General features: G+C 41.9%; 1 protein-coding gene across 1 annotated transcript in view; it reads left to right on the plus strand.

The window, feature by feature from the left end:
- Myo5a (myosin VA) overlaps positions 1-15553 on the plus strand; it is a 157824-nt gene that overhangs the window by 109020 nt on the left and 33251 nt on the right. The window contains exons 22-28 of the mRNA XM_051140184.1: positions 1873-2121; positions 4003-4096; positions 7968-8116; positions 10389-10502; positions 12662-12805; positions 12999-13052; positions 13401-13628. Of these exons, the coding sequence (XP_050996141.1) occupies positions 1873-2121; positions 4003-4096; positions 7968-8116; positions 10389-10502; positions 12662-12805; positions 12999-13052; positions 13401-13628 (1032 nt within the window). The remainder of the gene's footprint in view (positions 1-1872; positions 2122-4002; positions 4097-7967; positions 8117-10388; positions 10503-12661; positions 12806-12998; positions 13053-13400; positions 13629-15553) is intronic.

Raw genomic sequence — 15553 nt, forward strand, 5'->3', positions numbered from 1 at the left:
CAAGCCTTAAGACAAATGTGGTGGCTTAAACCAGTATCCCAGGTATACAGGAGTCTGAGATGGGAGAATTGCCTCAAATTCAAGGTGGTCACCCTGAGTTACAGTGTAAGACTATGTCTCAAGAACAGCAAATGTACACATACATATATATGTCTCCGTAGTTGAGGCCCTGAATGTACATCTGTGCACCATGTGTGTGCCCGGTGCCTATGGAGGCCAGAAGAAGGTTAGAGTCCCTGAACCTGGCGTCACAGATGGTTAGGAGCCACTGTGTGGGTGGGGGGAGCTGAACCAGATCTTCTGGAAGGGCAGCCAGCACCCTTAATCAGTGAACCTCTCTATAGCCCTTCCCCTTATTTCTGGATTAAGAATTAGGAAATTATGGGGCTGGAAGGATGGCTCAGCATTCCAGAGATCCTCTGAGTTCAGGTCCCAGAACCCGCATGGCGGTTCACAAGCATCTGTAACTGTAGTTCCATGGGATCTGATGCCTCCTTCTGGTGTGCAAATCTACATACAGACAAAATGCCCAAATAGATAAAGTTCATAAATTAATAAATCTTTAAAAAAAAAGAATTAAGTGGACTGGAAAGATGGCTCAGCTCTTAAGACAACTGGCTGCTTTTTAAGAGGACCTGGGTTCAATTCCCAGCACCCACATAGCTGCTCACAGCTGTCTGTAGTAACCCCAGTTCCAAGGGATCCAACACCTTCATACATTTATGCAAGCAATACACCAATGATATAAAATTTCTTAAAAATAAAATATTTTTAAAAGAATTAGGAACCTAAGAATTTACTGTGATACTTCATTTGTGATTATGAGAAAATCCCATCTATGTGTTTATCATATAAAACAGAATGAATTGTTCTTTGCTGTTCTATTTGCATGATAAAGAAGCCTTTGGTTAGGTTATGGAAGGGTCCGGACAGGTAGGAACTAATGCCCATATCCATATCTACTTACACTAAGGAAGTATGATTCTGATGCTCAGTGTTATTGTTTAGTTTATTTGGTTTTTTGGGGGGTTTTGTTTGTTTGTTTTTGTTTTTAAGACAGGGTCTCACTATGTAGCTATGGCTGTCCTGGAACTTAATATGTAAACCAGGCTAGTCCTGAACTCACAGAGATCCACCTACCTCTGCTCCCCAAGTTCCTGGATTAAAGGTGTGTGCCACCACACCCTTCTCAATGTTTTTGTTTTGTTTTTTATTTATTATGTATACAGTGTTTTGCCTGCATATATGCCTGTACACCAGAAGAGGGCACCAGACTCGTTATAGATTGTTGTGAGCCACCATGTGGTTTCTGGGAATTGAACTCAGGACATTTGGAAGAGCAGACAGTGCTCTTAACCTCTGAAGCCATCTCTCCAGCCCTCAATGTTTTTAATGCAAGGTTATAGTATGGCCATTTTAGAATAGCAAGTTTGGCTGGATTTTATCTCAGTGCTATGATAATATAACAAGACCTCATGACTGGAATAGTATTGTCTAACCTGCTTTTAATCCCAGCACCTCAGAGGCAGAGACAGAAGAAGGCACATCTTTATGAGTTTGAGGCCAACCTGGTCTACATAGTGAGTTCTAGACCAGCCAAAGATACATAGTGAGACCCTGTCTTGAAAAGAATAAGTCATAGCTGAACTTGGTGGTGCACACCTATAATCTGAGGCAGAGGATTGTGAGCTTGAGACTTTTGCGTTGCATAGCAAGTTCTGGAGCAGCTGGACTAAATACTGAGATCCAGTCTCTAAAACAAAAGGAAAAGCCTAGAAGGATATAATTAGTCAGCGTGGCTTTCTCACTGCATATATTTGGTCATTCATATTATAAACGTTTACTTATTGTTACTAATGTTTGTATTTAAAGAATAAAGACTACAAATGCCTCATGGAGAAACTGACCAACCTGGAAGGAGTGTACAACTCTGAGACTGAAAAACTACGACATGACGTAGAACGTCTCCAGCTAAGTGAGGAGGAAGCTAAGGTTGCCACCGGGCGGGTCCTTAGTCTGCAGGAAGAAATTGCCAAACTCCGAAAAGACCTAGAACAAACTCGATCAGAAAAAAAATCCATCGAAGAGCGAGCAGATAAATACAAACAAGAAACGGAGCAGGTAGGAAACAGTATTCCTGTCCCCACTGCCCCTTGCACAGAGTAGATGCTGTCATCCAGCCTGTGCCCTGTGAATCTGTATTCATTTTAATCAAAGACATAATGCAGATTTCAGTGGCTTACAGTTTGTACCAATGTTTCCCAAACATGTCTGCCCCATGATCAACTAGTAGGCTATAGTCTCTGGGTAGAACATTTAACTCTAGTAAGAATAGAAGCAGGTCAGAGAGAACCATCTGGAAACAATGTCTTCAGACATCGCATTACTACTGTACTCGTGAGAACTCAGAAGTTGCCTACACAAGATCAGACAGTCAACATTCCCCCTCATAGTTGGGGGAGGAGCTCACAAGGCCCTACCCATAGCTGAGGAGCTACTGGCAGTTGATGGCTGTTGGGAGAGGGAGAATCAGTTTTCTTCTAGGGTGTAGGCCCTGGTAGGTTGCCCACAGTGCAGTGAATTGTTCCCACACCCATATTTATAAAAAAAGAAAAAACATGAATTTGGAAGAGGGTTGCTAGGCCTGGGATCCAAAAAGAGTAGCAGAGTGTAGCTATGGTAAAAATCCACTGAATACAATACATGAAATTCTCAAATAAATAAAAAGGATTATAGCTGGGTATGGTGGTACATGTCTTTAATCCCAGCACTCGGGAGGCAGAGGCAGGTGGATTGCTGTGAGTTCGAGGCCAGCCTGATCTACAAACAGAGTCCCAGGCAGCCAAGGCTACGCAGAGAGACCCTGTCTCGAAAAACCATAAAAAAAAAAAAAAAAAATTATATTTTTTAAAGAATTAATGGGGTTGGAGAGATGGCTCAGCTGTTAAGTGTGTCTCTTGCCCTTTCAGAGGACCAAAGTTAGCATGAGGCCAACTCACAGCGCCGTGGGCAACCTACCTAGGGCTACACCCCAGAAGAAAATCTGTAATTCCAGTTCTAGGGGGTTCAGTCCTCTCTTCTGGCTGTGGCCACACCTACACATATGACGTACACTCTCACATACACACACACACACACAAATTGGCAGGCACTCACACATACACATAAACATTTTTAAAGACCATATCTGCATATTCCAACGTGGTGGTGTGACGTTAGCGAGAGGGTGCCTGAGGGCTAATCTTCGTGGTCAGCTTCACACACTGGAAAGAGGGAATGTCAAAGAATTGCTTCTGTCAGAATTTCCTTTAGCATGTCTATGGGGTGTTTTCTCAGTTGCTAATTGACATTGGGAGGGCCCAGCCCACTGTGATTGGTAGCATCCCCAGGCATGTGGGCCTGGCCTATATATAAGAGAGATAGCTGAACATGAGCCTAGGAGCAAGCTTAACTCCGTGGCTGCTGCTTCAAAATCCCGCCTCGGCTTCCCCTGATGATGGTTGATACCTGGACATGTAAGATGAAATAAACCCTTTCCTTCCCAAATTGTTTTTGGTCAGGGTGTTCTGTCAGAGCAATAGAAATCAAAATAGAACAAAGTGATATCGTGACTTTGAGAACAGATGTTTCCTAGATGCTAGCCAGATACTGTGTGTTCATGGTACCAGAGAACAGATGTTTCCTAGATGCTAGCCAGATACTATGTGCTCATGGTACCAAGTAAAACAAACACCATCGCCATCCTTGTCCTCCAAGCTGTGTAGTCTACTGGAGAAGACAAAAACTAAAGCATTCATAGGGACTTTAAGAGGCAAGCACAGAGTCTTACAGCAGCCCAGAGAAAAGGCCTCTAATGAAGATGAGTTTCATGAAGTTTCTCTGGAGAGAGTAAGTTTGAGACAAGTGTGACAGGTGACAAGGCATGAGGCACAGAGACAGCGACTGTTGTATGGCACATCTTGGTGTACTGTGACCATCTCAGCTTGGCATTTCCTTTTGTAGCTGGTATCAAACTTGAAAGAAGAAAACACTCTGCTGAAGCAGGAAAAGGAGACCCTCAATCACCTCATTGTGGAGCAGGCTAAGGAGATGACAGGTAAGGTCTGTGTGCTCTCAACCTAGCATACAGCAGCCAACTTCAAACCTAAGTTCTATAAGGTTGACATTATGTTATCACTTATAATATTGCTTAGAGCTAAAATAAGTTTTAAAAGTTGTGGTTACCATCTGTATATTTACATGTAAGAGTCCCAATACTTAATTAAATTTATGAACTTACACACTTGATATATGGTCTCTGTGAACCAATATGAAGTTACATTCAGTAATATTATATGTAGCTTTTTTGCTTTATATGTAAGTTTTAACTTATGGGAGTTCTATTGGTTTAATAAGAATTCTTGAACTAATTTATGGATAGATATGTTTATATTCTTTTATGCATACACACACATTTTTTTCGGAGTCCAGACTGGCTTTGAACTTGAGGTCTTCCTGCCTTCCCCTTCCAAATGTGCCTTTGCACCTGGATATTTGTATATTTTCAAACTGACATAATTGTAAATATTTGTACATGTATAATATATAGAATGATCAAATCAAGGGAACCAGAATTTCCATTGCCTCAAAATCTGTCATTTCTACCTGTGGGGAACCTTCTCACTCTCCTACTCAGAAGTATTTTCGAACTTATATCTAACTTCTCTCTGCCTCCCTCTGGCTTTCCAAGTCCCTGTGACCATTTTTCCATACTCTCTAATATCATATCAATTTTTAAGCACCTTTAATGAGTGAGAAAATATACTGTTTGTCTTTCTGGGCCTCACTTTTTTATATTTTACTGAAACAAGGATTGTCATCCTCTAAGTTCAGTTCTCTTTGCTACCAAACTAAGAATGAAAAGTAATTTTAAAAATAAAGAACTACTGTCCTTCCTCTGAGTGCCACCAGGTCTCCCCCTCCAGGGGACATGGTCAAATATGAGGCACCAGAGTATGTGAGAAAGTCATATCCCACTCTCCACTCAACTGTGGAGAATGTTCTGACCATTGGCTAGATCTGGGTAGGGGTTTAAAGTTTACCGCCTGTATTGTCCTTGGCTGGGCCAAGAAGAAACTTGATACCCTATGAGCATATACAGGGGGAGGTAATCCCCCTCAGGAACAGTTATAGGAGAGGGGAATAAGGGGAAAATGGGAGGGAGAGACGAATGGGAGGATACAAGGGATGGGATAAACATTGAGATGTAACAAGAATAAATTAATAAAATAATAAAAATAAATAAATAAAAATTACAATAACTAATAAAAAAATAATAATAAAGAACTAAGTATATATGCACATTTATTCTATTTTTTTATTATGAGGTTGATTAAAATGCTCTTAAATAAAAGGAATCCATCAGATTGGCATGTGGGCATGTCTCATGTGGAACATTCTCTAACTGACGTGGGAGGGGCGAGCCCAGAGTGGGTGGTGCCATCCCCGAGGCAGGTGGCTGAGGGCTGTATAAACAAAGGTAGGTAAATGAGAGCCCACAGCAAGCCAGTAAGCAATGTGGTTTCTGCCTCAGTTCCTACCTAAGTTCCTACCTGAGCTTTTGCCCTAGTTTGCCTCAAAGATGGACGGCAACCTGTAAGCTGAATAAAACAAAATAGGTTCTGGTCAGTGTTTCATCACAGCGGCAGATGGAGGGAAAAAGCAATCCAGAATAGAGATTAGAGAGAAAGGAATGAGCCAAAAGGCTTCCCCTAAGACCATGGTGATAAGAGCTCTCTGTACCTCCCCTCCCTCCAAATTAAAGACGATACTGAGGAAGAAGAAGAAAAATGAAGTGAAAACAAGAAGCCAGAAGAAAATGTTAAATGGGACAAAAGAAATGGTCACTGAAGTGTACAAAAACGGCTTCTAGGATATAGACTGACAGGGAAGCATCCAAAATGTTGAAAACATTTCTAGGAAAATGGCAGTGTTTCATTTTTTTTTTTTTAATTGACTATAGGGATGAAGAAGTAAGAATAGATTTGTCTAGAAATTTTTTTTTTTGGAAGACTTGAACTAGCTTCTACAAACCGGTGGGAATAAAGGAGAATTTATAGAGTGTCTCAGGAAATTTTTCTCATTCACTAATTTACAAACATTAGAATCCCACCCCTGGCAGTGACAAGGCTCTCATCCCTTGCCTCATGGAGCTGCCAGAGAAGTAAATGATAAAGCAATAGAAGTGGGTAGGGCAGCTTGAAAGCACCCACAGAATGTGAGGCTACGAAGAGCACATCGGTGGAAAACATGACATCACAAAAGTAGCCGGCTGAGTCACTAGGTTATAATATATAGCTCCTTTTTAAAAGCATTTCTTTAATGTAATCTTAATGTATGGGTGTTCTGTCTGCATTCATATCTATGCACCGTGTGTATGCCTGTGTCTGTGGAAGTCAGAAGAGGGTACTGGGTTGCCTAGAACTGAAGTTGTGGCTTGTAAGCCACCATGTGGGTGCTGGGAATTAAAACCAGGTCCTCTAGAAGCAACCAGTAATCTTGGCTACTGAGCTCCCACACATAGCTTCTTTATTTTTTATTACTTGCAGTCAGTGGCTAATCTCTGACCTCCAGACCATGTCCAGCCAAAAGCAAGCTACTGGCAGAGCAGGCAGGATGAGGTGGGTAACTGGAAAGGCTAGGCTTCCTTAAGCAGCACATGGGAGACATCAGCAGGGCCTAAGCATTCACATTAGAAACGGAGGGGCAGTGGAATGGCAGGAGCTCAGGGTGATGGAATATTATATGAGATCCATGGGACTTAGATATACAGACAGAAACTGTAGAGGGCCACGCTCCTTAAAAGTCACCGTGCCCTTGAAGAATGACTTTTTAAATCATTTGGCCAAAAAAGTTTATGAATATCAGAGTTAATAAGATGGCTCACTACCAGGTCTAATGACTTAAATTCAATCCCTGGGACACATGATGGATAAAGAGAATTAATTCCCATAAATTGTCCTCGGATCTCCACATATATGCTGTGACACAGTCACACAGACACACACACACACACTATAAAAATATTTTACTGGATTCTAATAATAGCCTAAAGCAACACTATTGGAATGAAAAATATATATGTGCCACTACTTTAGTTATATGAATAACCTAAGAGAATACTGTTGAAAAATATATGTTTTGTTTTGTTATTGCTTATTAGAAAAGTACGTAGTGGAAGTTTATCCAGAATTTCTTGTAATCTGGGTGTAGTGACAACACACCCATAATCCCAGCACAGAGGGAATTGAAGCCGGATGGACTGCATTGCTCTAGTACCAGGTTAGGCAGGGCTACATAGCAAGACTATCTCAAAAAACAAACAGTACATGAGCTAGTGGGACCACAGCTATAGTATATGGAAAGCTCCATAGATGAGAGCTGTCATTTATAACTGGTTTAATCTGAGGTCATGTTTCCTTCTCTTCCTGCCTTCACAAGCTACTCTCACGGGCCTAAAAGACAATTCCACTAAGAGAAACTGGAAGTTAGTGTACCTGTCTACACTCTTGAGCTCTATAGAGTCACCTTTGTGTACATCTCCCCTTCCAGTTTTGAGGGAGGATTGTTTTGTTCTGTTTTGTCCTATAAAGTTTATTATAATGTTGGGCAGATTCCTGGGCAATGCTTCATCACAGGTTGACGCAATCTAGATGATAAGAGTGGGATTGCCCTCATCTCTGCCACAAGGGACAGCTATGTCACTGACTTGTTAATCTCGCCTGTGGCCAGGGCCTTTCCCTGGGGCTTTTGCCTCAAGCCGCTGAGTTTCTTCTGTTATCCTTTGGTTTCTGGTGGAAGGTCTAGCTGCCCCATCTGTCTCTTTGGGCTGCTTCAAGGGCGTTTTCTTGCCACCTTTCTGGCCTGACATGTCACCTGTCACCCTCTTCCCAGGCACCTGATCCTCTATATCCTCTTGTTTATTTCAGAAACTATGGAGAGGAAGTTAGTAGAAGAGACAAAGCAACTGGAGCTTGACCTGAATGATGAAAGGCTGAGGTACCAGAACCTTCTGAATGAATTCAGTCGCCTGGAAGAGCGCTATGATGACCTCAAGGAAGAGATGACCCTGATGCTGGTGGGTCCAACACTCTTTTTTTTTTTTAAGAGTCTGCTGTGTAGCCCAGGATAGCCTTAGACTCATGATCCTTCTGTTTCTACCTTCTGAGTGCTGGGATTATAGGCATGGCCCATCTTACCTGGATTCTGTTTTTTTTTTTTAATGATAATTTTTGGTTATATATGAAAGTAGAATCGAGCCAGGCGTGGTGGTGCACACCTTTAATCTCAGCCCTCGGGAGGCAGAGGCAGGCAGATCACTATGAGTTCGAGGCCAGCCTGGTCTACAAAGCGAGTCCAGGACAGCCAAGGCTACACAGAGAAACCCTGTCTCGAAAAACCAAAAAAGAAAATAATAAAAATAGTAGTAGTAGTAAGTAGAATCGTAGACTGAACCTCTAAACATTCCATGTACCTATCACCCAGTTCCCAAATAATCACCATATCTCTGTTTTTTCTTTTATCCATCACTTTTCCCATCTCTCCTCCATTCATTTATTTATTTAAAATAAATCCCAGAAATCATGCAACTTTATCCATAAATACTTCTGTAAATTCAAGTACTTTAAAGATGGCACTATAAGGTAGTATAAAGTCAGTGTGTCAAGACTCTGCTTCCTACATTGAATGTCAGTGTAAATCTTGTATTATATTACATTACTTTTATGTAACTATTTTCTTCACTCGAGCTTATAATGTTAAACTTCCATGGAGAGAAGATTCAGTCCCCGTTTATACTAATTTGCATTAGCTGTTTGAATGGCTCTTCTGTCTTTGCCCTCTTCACACTTGGGATTGTACTCACCTTGTTGTCAGGAGATTGATCTCTCTGGCTCTCTTGTTCCTTAGAGAGAAGCTCACAGTGCAAGTGGCCAGGTGCTTTATCACAGAGATTGTAAAAAAGCAAGTGAATTAGAACCCTCAGGATAGAATATTAACTTCAAATTTTTGTCAGTAGAAGGATTTGCTTGACATTGAAATGTAACACAAAACTAGTGTTTTCAAGGCTTCACAGATATGGAACCCTGATGTAATGGAAGTTGAAAAGCACATTTAAATCCCACATTGGATGCCTGCTCTACACAGTAATCTACCTACTAAGAGAAGCTTAGAGTAGGAGAGGTCACTGTGATCTATGGTTGATGAATCTGAGGAACCTCGGCTGTCCTGTCTTCCTTGACCTGCGGGCTGCTTAGGCCCCACTAAAACCTCTGTTCCTCCACATCTGTCCCCTGTAGCTTCCTCTAGCATCCTGTTCCCCACAGCTCCCTTCTTCGGTGTATCTTTATTTATTCTACTTACTGGAAAACCATACCAACATTTACAGTTGGTTTGTGTTTCCTTTATACTTAGGACTAAGCTTGGAAGTGCTTGGGAGGCCTCTGAATACTTAGAAAACTCCTAAGTAGCAGTGGAAAGAGAAATGATTCTTTGAGTCTTCTCTGTGCGTTGAGTACAGTGGGTTGTCCAGGGATGTCCTGCTCCACTTTTTCATCCCCTCGAGCTTTCTGAACACTGACTGATAAGGAATCGTGTGCCCTAAAAGTATCTCCCAGATCTGAATCATCATCATCATGATCTAGGGTCTTCAGTGTGTTTTTGAGCATCTAACTTACCTGCCCTGTACTGTCTCATTCTCATTGCTTACTCTACATATTTGTGTCATGTATAAAAGTGACAGAAATTATGGTCACCTGTATAACTCTGACTTGGCTTTTAACCACTTCTGCTCAGGTACCATCATCAACACAGTTGTTGTTTCCAGTGTATTTTATGAACTTGCTGGTAACTTACTTTATCACAACACTAAAAGCATTACTTGAACAAAGTGACTTAATAACTTTAAAAACCCAGAGGGGCTTGAAGAAGCTCTGTTGGCATAGAGTCCTTGCTTAGCATGACTCTAAAGGCCTGTGTTCCATCCTCAGCATTTGTAGGGTGTGGTCCTCATGCCTATAATCTCAATACTTGGGAGGTGGAGGCAGGAGGATCAGAAATTCAAAGTCATCTTCACCTACGTAGTAAGTTCAAAGCTAAGTTGTTTTACTTGAGACTCTCCTAATAGTCACAGGTAAACTACATTTGGTCACGTGGTTTCCTGACAGCTCCTGTCATGCTGGTCCACCTTTCTCTTTGAGGAAGTCACCCACAGATAAGAACAGTAGGGCATTTGGCCATCAAGGCACATCACTGAGTGGATTTTATTATAGTAGAGACATTGTGGATGCTGTTTCCATTGTGCATAGCTCCATTATGATATATGAATTGTACTTGGGTTACTTACCTTACAGAACGTGCCTAAGCCAGGACACAAGAGAACAGACTCTACCCACAGCAGCAACGAGTCTGAATACACCTTCAGCTCTGAATTTGCCGAAACCGAAGACGTTGCACCAAGGACAGAGGTACATTTATCTGTCACTAAAAGTAGGATGTGTATGTTTCTGTTGATAGGTGGCATTTTCAATAACTGACTTATATACTCTAATTAGTTATATATAGATATACTTATTGCACATGTTTTTGCCAATACATCTACTAATTTTTTTATTTGTTTGTTTTGGTGCTTGAACCAAGCACCTTATATGTGGCAAGCATATGCTCTGCCGCTGAGCAGTATTCCCAGCCCCACATTATAGTTTTAATGTCAGTTTCATAGCAATAGTATCTTTGCTGTCCCCACATGACTGTATCCCTGAACAGTTTCTGCAGAGAGCTCAGCTGCTGCCTGCATTTGCCCGGAGCCCTCAGAGCATCTGTGGCACTGCTGTGTGTTGGTTTGGAGCCACTGCTTTCCTTACTTCTGTACACTGTTGGTGTCCTGTTTTGTTCCTGAGCTTCCTTGAAGCTTCACACCTGGGGAAAAGGCCACCATGACTTTCTCAGCTATGGTAGAAGAAGAAGTTCAAAATGACTGCCGAGCCAGTGGTGGAACTTTTATTGATGAACTCTGTTATCTTCATGGTTGACTTAGTTGAGAGACGGATATTATTTTTTAAGGTGGATTGCAAGTTTCACTCGCTCAGTAAAGGCTTGGGTGACAAAGTCTTTACTAAAAAAGGAAAGGAAAACAGATCCACAACTCCTCTTACCCAGATGGTCTATCTAACACTCCTCCTTTCTCGTGTGGTCCAGAGAAATCAAATGACCTTGCTATAAATAGATATGCAGTGGGACTGAGGACACCATCTGAGCACTCTGAAGTGATTGTTACCATTAGGTATACCTCACGTTGTTTTGTATTTGGCAGACGTTATCTTCTGGGCCCTACCTTTTCATCTCCTCATATTCCTGTCTGCGAAATTTGTTCTCACTAGCAATCAGTGGATTCTGTATATAGCATTAACTGATAGCTGAGTAATAACCTTATTCTATTGAAATACGATTCCTTTTTAAATGTCCATTCAAAGCCCAAAGAAATGGTTTCCAATTAATAACATTTTAAGCATCATGAGTAAAGCGCTGTGTTCATTTATAGAATGGAGGACTCTATTATAGTTTATTGAAAATTAAAGTTTCAGGGTCATACGTTTTGCTAGTAAATAAACAGACATTAAGATACTTAAACGGAATGTTTAATTGTAACTCATATAAAGTGGCATTACTTGTAGGCGCTTTTGGTGGGCCAGCACAACGGTTCAGTAGGTAAAATGCTTGTTATTGGCCGATAACCTGAGGTTGAGCCCAACAGCCCATGTTGGAAGGAGAGACCCAACTCCTGCAAGTGGCCTGTGACTTCCGTACATGTACTATTCACCCTTATGAGAAGCCAAAGAATAAAGTTGAAAACAGCACCAGGATACCACCTTTTAGCAGTCAACTGAGCTGAAAATGTTTCTTTGTTGAGTTAGAACACTGACTGTTGTTCCAGAAGTAGTCGTGCTTATTGGTGGAAGTAGAAGTTGCCCCACCCACTAGGTTGCCAAGTGTTGTTCTAACAGAAATTAGAAGTCATCTCATCGCCCATTGGGAAGACAATAACCAAATAGCGGGTGGTTGGCCTGTCTCAACACCTACAGATAATTAGAAAACGACAGGAAGCACTTAGGCCTGCTGAGTCATCTCCCTGGCCCTAGAGTCTGCTAGGAAAAGTGTGAATACACATCTAAATTTTTGTTTTGCTTGTTTTTTCAAGACAGGGTTTCTCTGTGTAACCCTGGCTGTCCTGCACTCGCTCTGTAGGCCAGGCTGACCTGGTCTGCCTATCTCTGCCTCCCGAGTGCTGGGGTTACAGGTGTGTGCCACACCCAGCGTATACATCTAAATTTTAATAAATGTTTCTACATTTTCACAGGCTTATTTCTATTTCACCAATACAAAATGAGACACACTTGCTAACATGGGACATTATTAACTTTTAAATGCCACCTCTGGGCTATCTGCCAGTCAGATAAGAGAGGAACAGCCCCTCGCTATTGTTCAACTTGCATGTCTGCAGTCATTAGCTAGGATGTTCTTTGGATGTTTAAATTTCTAGTGCAAGTTTGACTGTCTACCACTGAACTGTTTTCATTGGCTTGGGGGTCTTCTGATTTCATTTATTCTTATGGTCTCTGGGTTTTAGGAGCCAAGTGAGAGGAAGGTGCCTCTGGACATGTCACTGTTCCTTAAGCTCCAGAAGCGTGTCACCGAGCTGGAACAGGAGAAGCAGTTGATGCAGGATGAGCTGGACCGAAAAGAGGAGCAGATGTTCCGCAGCAAGGCAAAGGTGAGCAGCGGGCTGAGGGCGCTGCGGAGGCCAGGGTGTTCCCGCAGCCTTCTGTGCTCTCCAGGTTCCTTACCCGTGCAGCGCGTGGGGAAAGCTGTGGCGGCTTTGACACTTCACTTCTTTTTGTACATCAAGTAGTAAAAATTTGACAATTAAAATACAAAGTTCTTATTTTATATTTTCTTCTCTTCAGGAAGAAGAAAAACCACAAATTAGAGGTGCTGAACTGGAATATGAGTCCCTCAAGGTATTGAAGTTTTTAGCCCAAGACTTTGAATACTTTGCTTTCACAAGAGAGGTGCTAAGAATTTGCCTTTTTCTCAGAAAATATCCTTAGCTGAAGCACTGAGCCATCTCTGCTTCTGGGAGTATTCCCCAAGCAGATCAGAGTCAGTTTGCCTCTGGAACTGGAGCTGGTGATGCAAAGTGTCTTTTATATTGCTCAGTTCCGCTGGTGTCACACCTAGTCCGAGAGACCATTCGTGACAGTGGAGGTTGATGTCCTTTCTAGTACAATTCGTCCATCACTTAGAGGAATTTTCAGATGTAGAGATGAGAGTGACAACAGTAAAGTTTAACATCTTTTTTCATTCAGCGTCAAGAACTGGAGTCAGAAAACAAAAAACTGAAAAATGAACTGAATGAGCTACGCAGAGCTCTCAGCGAGAAAAGTGCCCCGGAAGTGACTGCGCCAGGCGCCCCTGCCTACCGCGTCCTCATGGAGCAGCTGACCTCCGTGAGCGAGGAGCTGGACGTCCGCAAGGAGGAGGTCCTCATCCTGCGCTCTCAGCTGGTGAGCCAGAAAGAGGCCATCCAACCCAAGGTGAGCATGCGCACATGCTGAGTATGCGGCTTGGCGACTGGGCCCATTTCTCCTTAAGCTTTCCCTCCAGTTTGTCGTGAAACAAGCAGCTGCAAAAGCCATTGGCTTCCCATTGGCTTTCAAATATTCGTCTCCCACAAGCAAAGGATACTTTTAAAAAACAATATCCACCATTCATAACAGTAATCTTGCATCATTAAATTCTGAACTAAAGTAAAATACATTGAAAATCTACAAATTGTTTTGGTACAAAGAGTCATTAAATCTAAGCGTAAAATTTCTTATTGAAAATGGCTGCTTAGGGGGCTGGAGAGATGGCTCAGCGGTTAAGAACACTGACCTCTCCTCCAGAGGTCCCGAGTTCAATTCCCAGCAACCACATGATGGCTCACAACCATCTCTAATGAGATCTAATGCGCACTGTGTACATAATAAATAAATCTTAAAAAAAAAAAAAAAAGAAAGAAAATGGCTGCTTAATTAAGTTGTTAAAGATGAGATATGATAGATATTGATTTACCGTCAGAATTTTAGACACACAAAGATAGGAAAGATGTTTTCTTCAAGGTTGCCAAATACAAATAGCCAAAACTCTATGAATGTAACATTTATATAATTCCTGATTGTTTCATGGTTCTTCTTGCTATAGGGAGTTTATTGTATGTATGTGTATATATATGTGTGTAATAATGTAAGTGTATATGTAAAAAAAGAAAAAGATGATTTAAAAAAACCTAAAAAATAAAGAAATTGGCTGCTTAAGTAGAAACTTAACAGAAAACAGTTAGAAATGGAATCAGTTCATGGAAATTACAAGAAGATGATTTCTGTTCACTCCTGAGAGTTCCCTTTAAAAAAAAAAAAAAGTAAGAAGGACTGTGTTCATGGTGTCAACAGAAAGCACTCTACACCATCACTTTGCCTGGCTCAGTCTCATTTGGTTCCAAGGCCTGATAGGCTTGAGGAAAAAAGCCCTGTATGTCTCCTGGACAAAGACTAAATCAGGATTCTTTTTTCTCTCAGCAAACTGATAGTATCTCTTATTCTTTTTAAATTCACAAATAATAATATATGTTTGTGGAATACAATTGATATTCTCAGGAGATTTTTGTGAAAACTGAGAGATTGGAAAATAAAGATGCAGCAAAGGCATCGATGCGCCCTCGCTGGTTGTGGGCGCACACAGTTCCGTGCCGTGCCTGCCACTTATGGAGCTCACAAAGCCCATGTGACAACCGTTCTGTGGTGCTGGGAAGGCTCCTTCCCACCGGTCTCTGCTTGCCCAGCTCTTAGCCTCCATGTGACACACCTTGTGTGTCCTGGAAGAATGCGCAGCATACGGAGACTGCCTCACTTCCCTGTTTGTAATTCTGCATTTCTTGGTTTCGTGTTTTCAAGGCAGTGGTGAACAACACACAGAGTTAGGGTGTGAGTCAGACCGGCCAGCTCGGGTTTGTCCACTCTGCCTCCAGAGAGCTCAGGCAGGCTTAACCTGACAGACGCTCTTCCAGCGGCTGCTACCTGAACTCTCAAACACTTAGGATAAAATCTCACCCAGTGGCCGGGCACGGTGGTGTACACCCTTAATCCCAGCACTAAAGGAGGCAGAGGCAGGTGGGTGTCTGTGAGTTCGAGGCCAGCCTGCTCATCCAGACACGTCAGTAGGAGAGTCAATTCTCTCACACACCCAGGCATTCTCAACCAGGAACATCTTGAAACTTAACAACTCAGGAAAGAACTTAAACATTAAAAATAGGAGTTTCTATCTCACACATATATTAATGTCCCCTATGTGACAGGGCTGTGACTCTTAATTCATTTAGAGTTAGTTTGAGAAGAAACAAGTCAGAGCTTTTAACTTAACTCTTATCTGGATTCAGTGAAAGAATCTATTCTTGAAGCTAAAGATTTATTGTTTTCTTCAT

Source organism: Acomys russatus, chromosome 32 (assembly GCF_903995435.1).
Source record: "Acomys russatus chromosome 32, mAcoRus1.1, whole genome shotgun sequence".
NCBI classification, from domain to species: domain Eukaryota; kingdom Metazoa; phylum Chordata; class Mammalia; order Rodentia; family Muridae; genus Acomys; species Acomys russatus.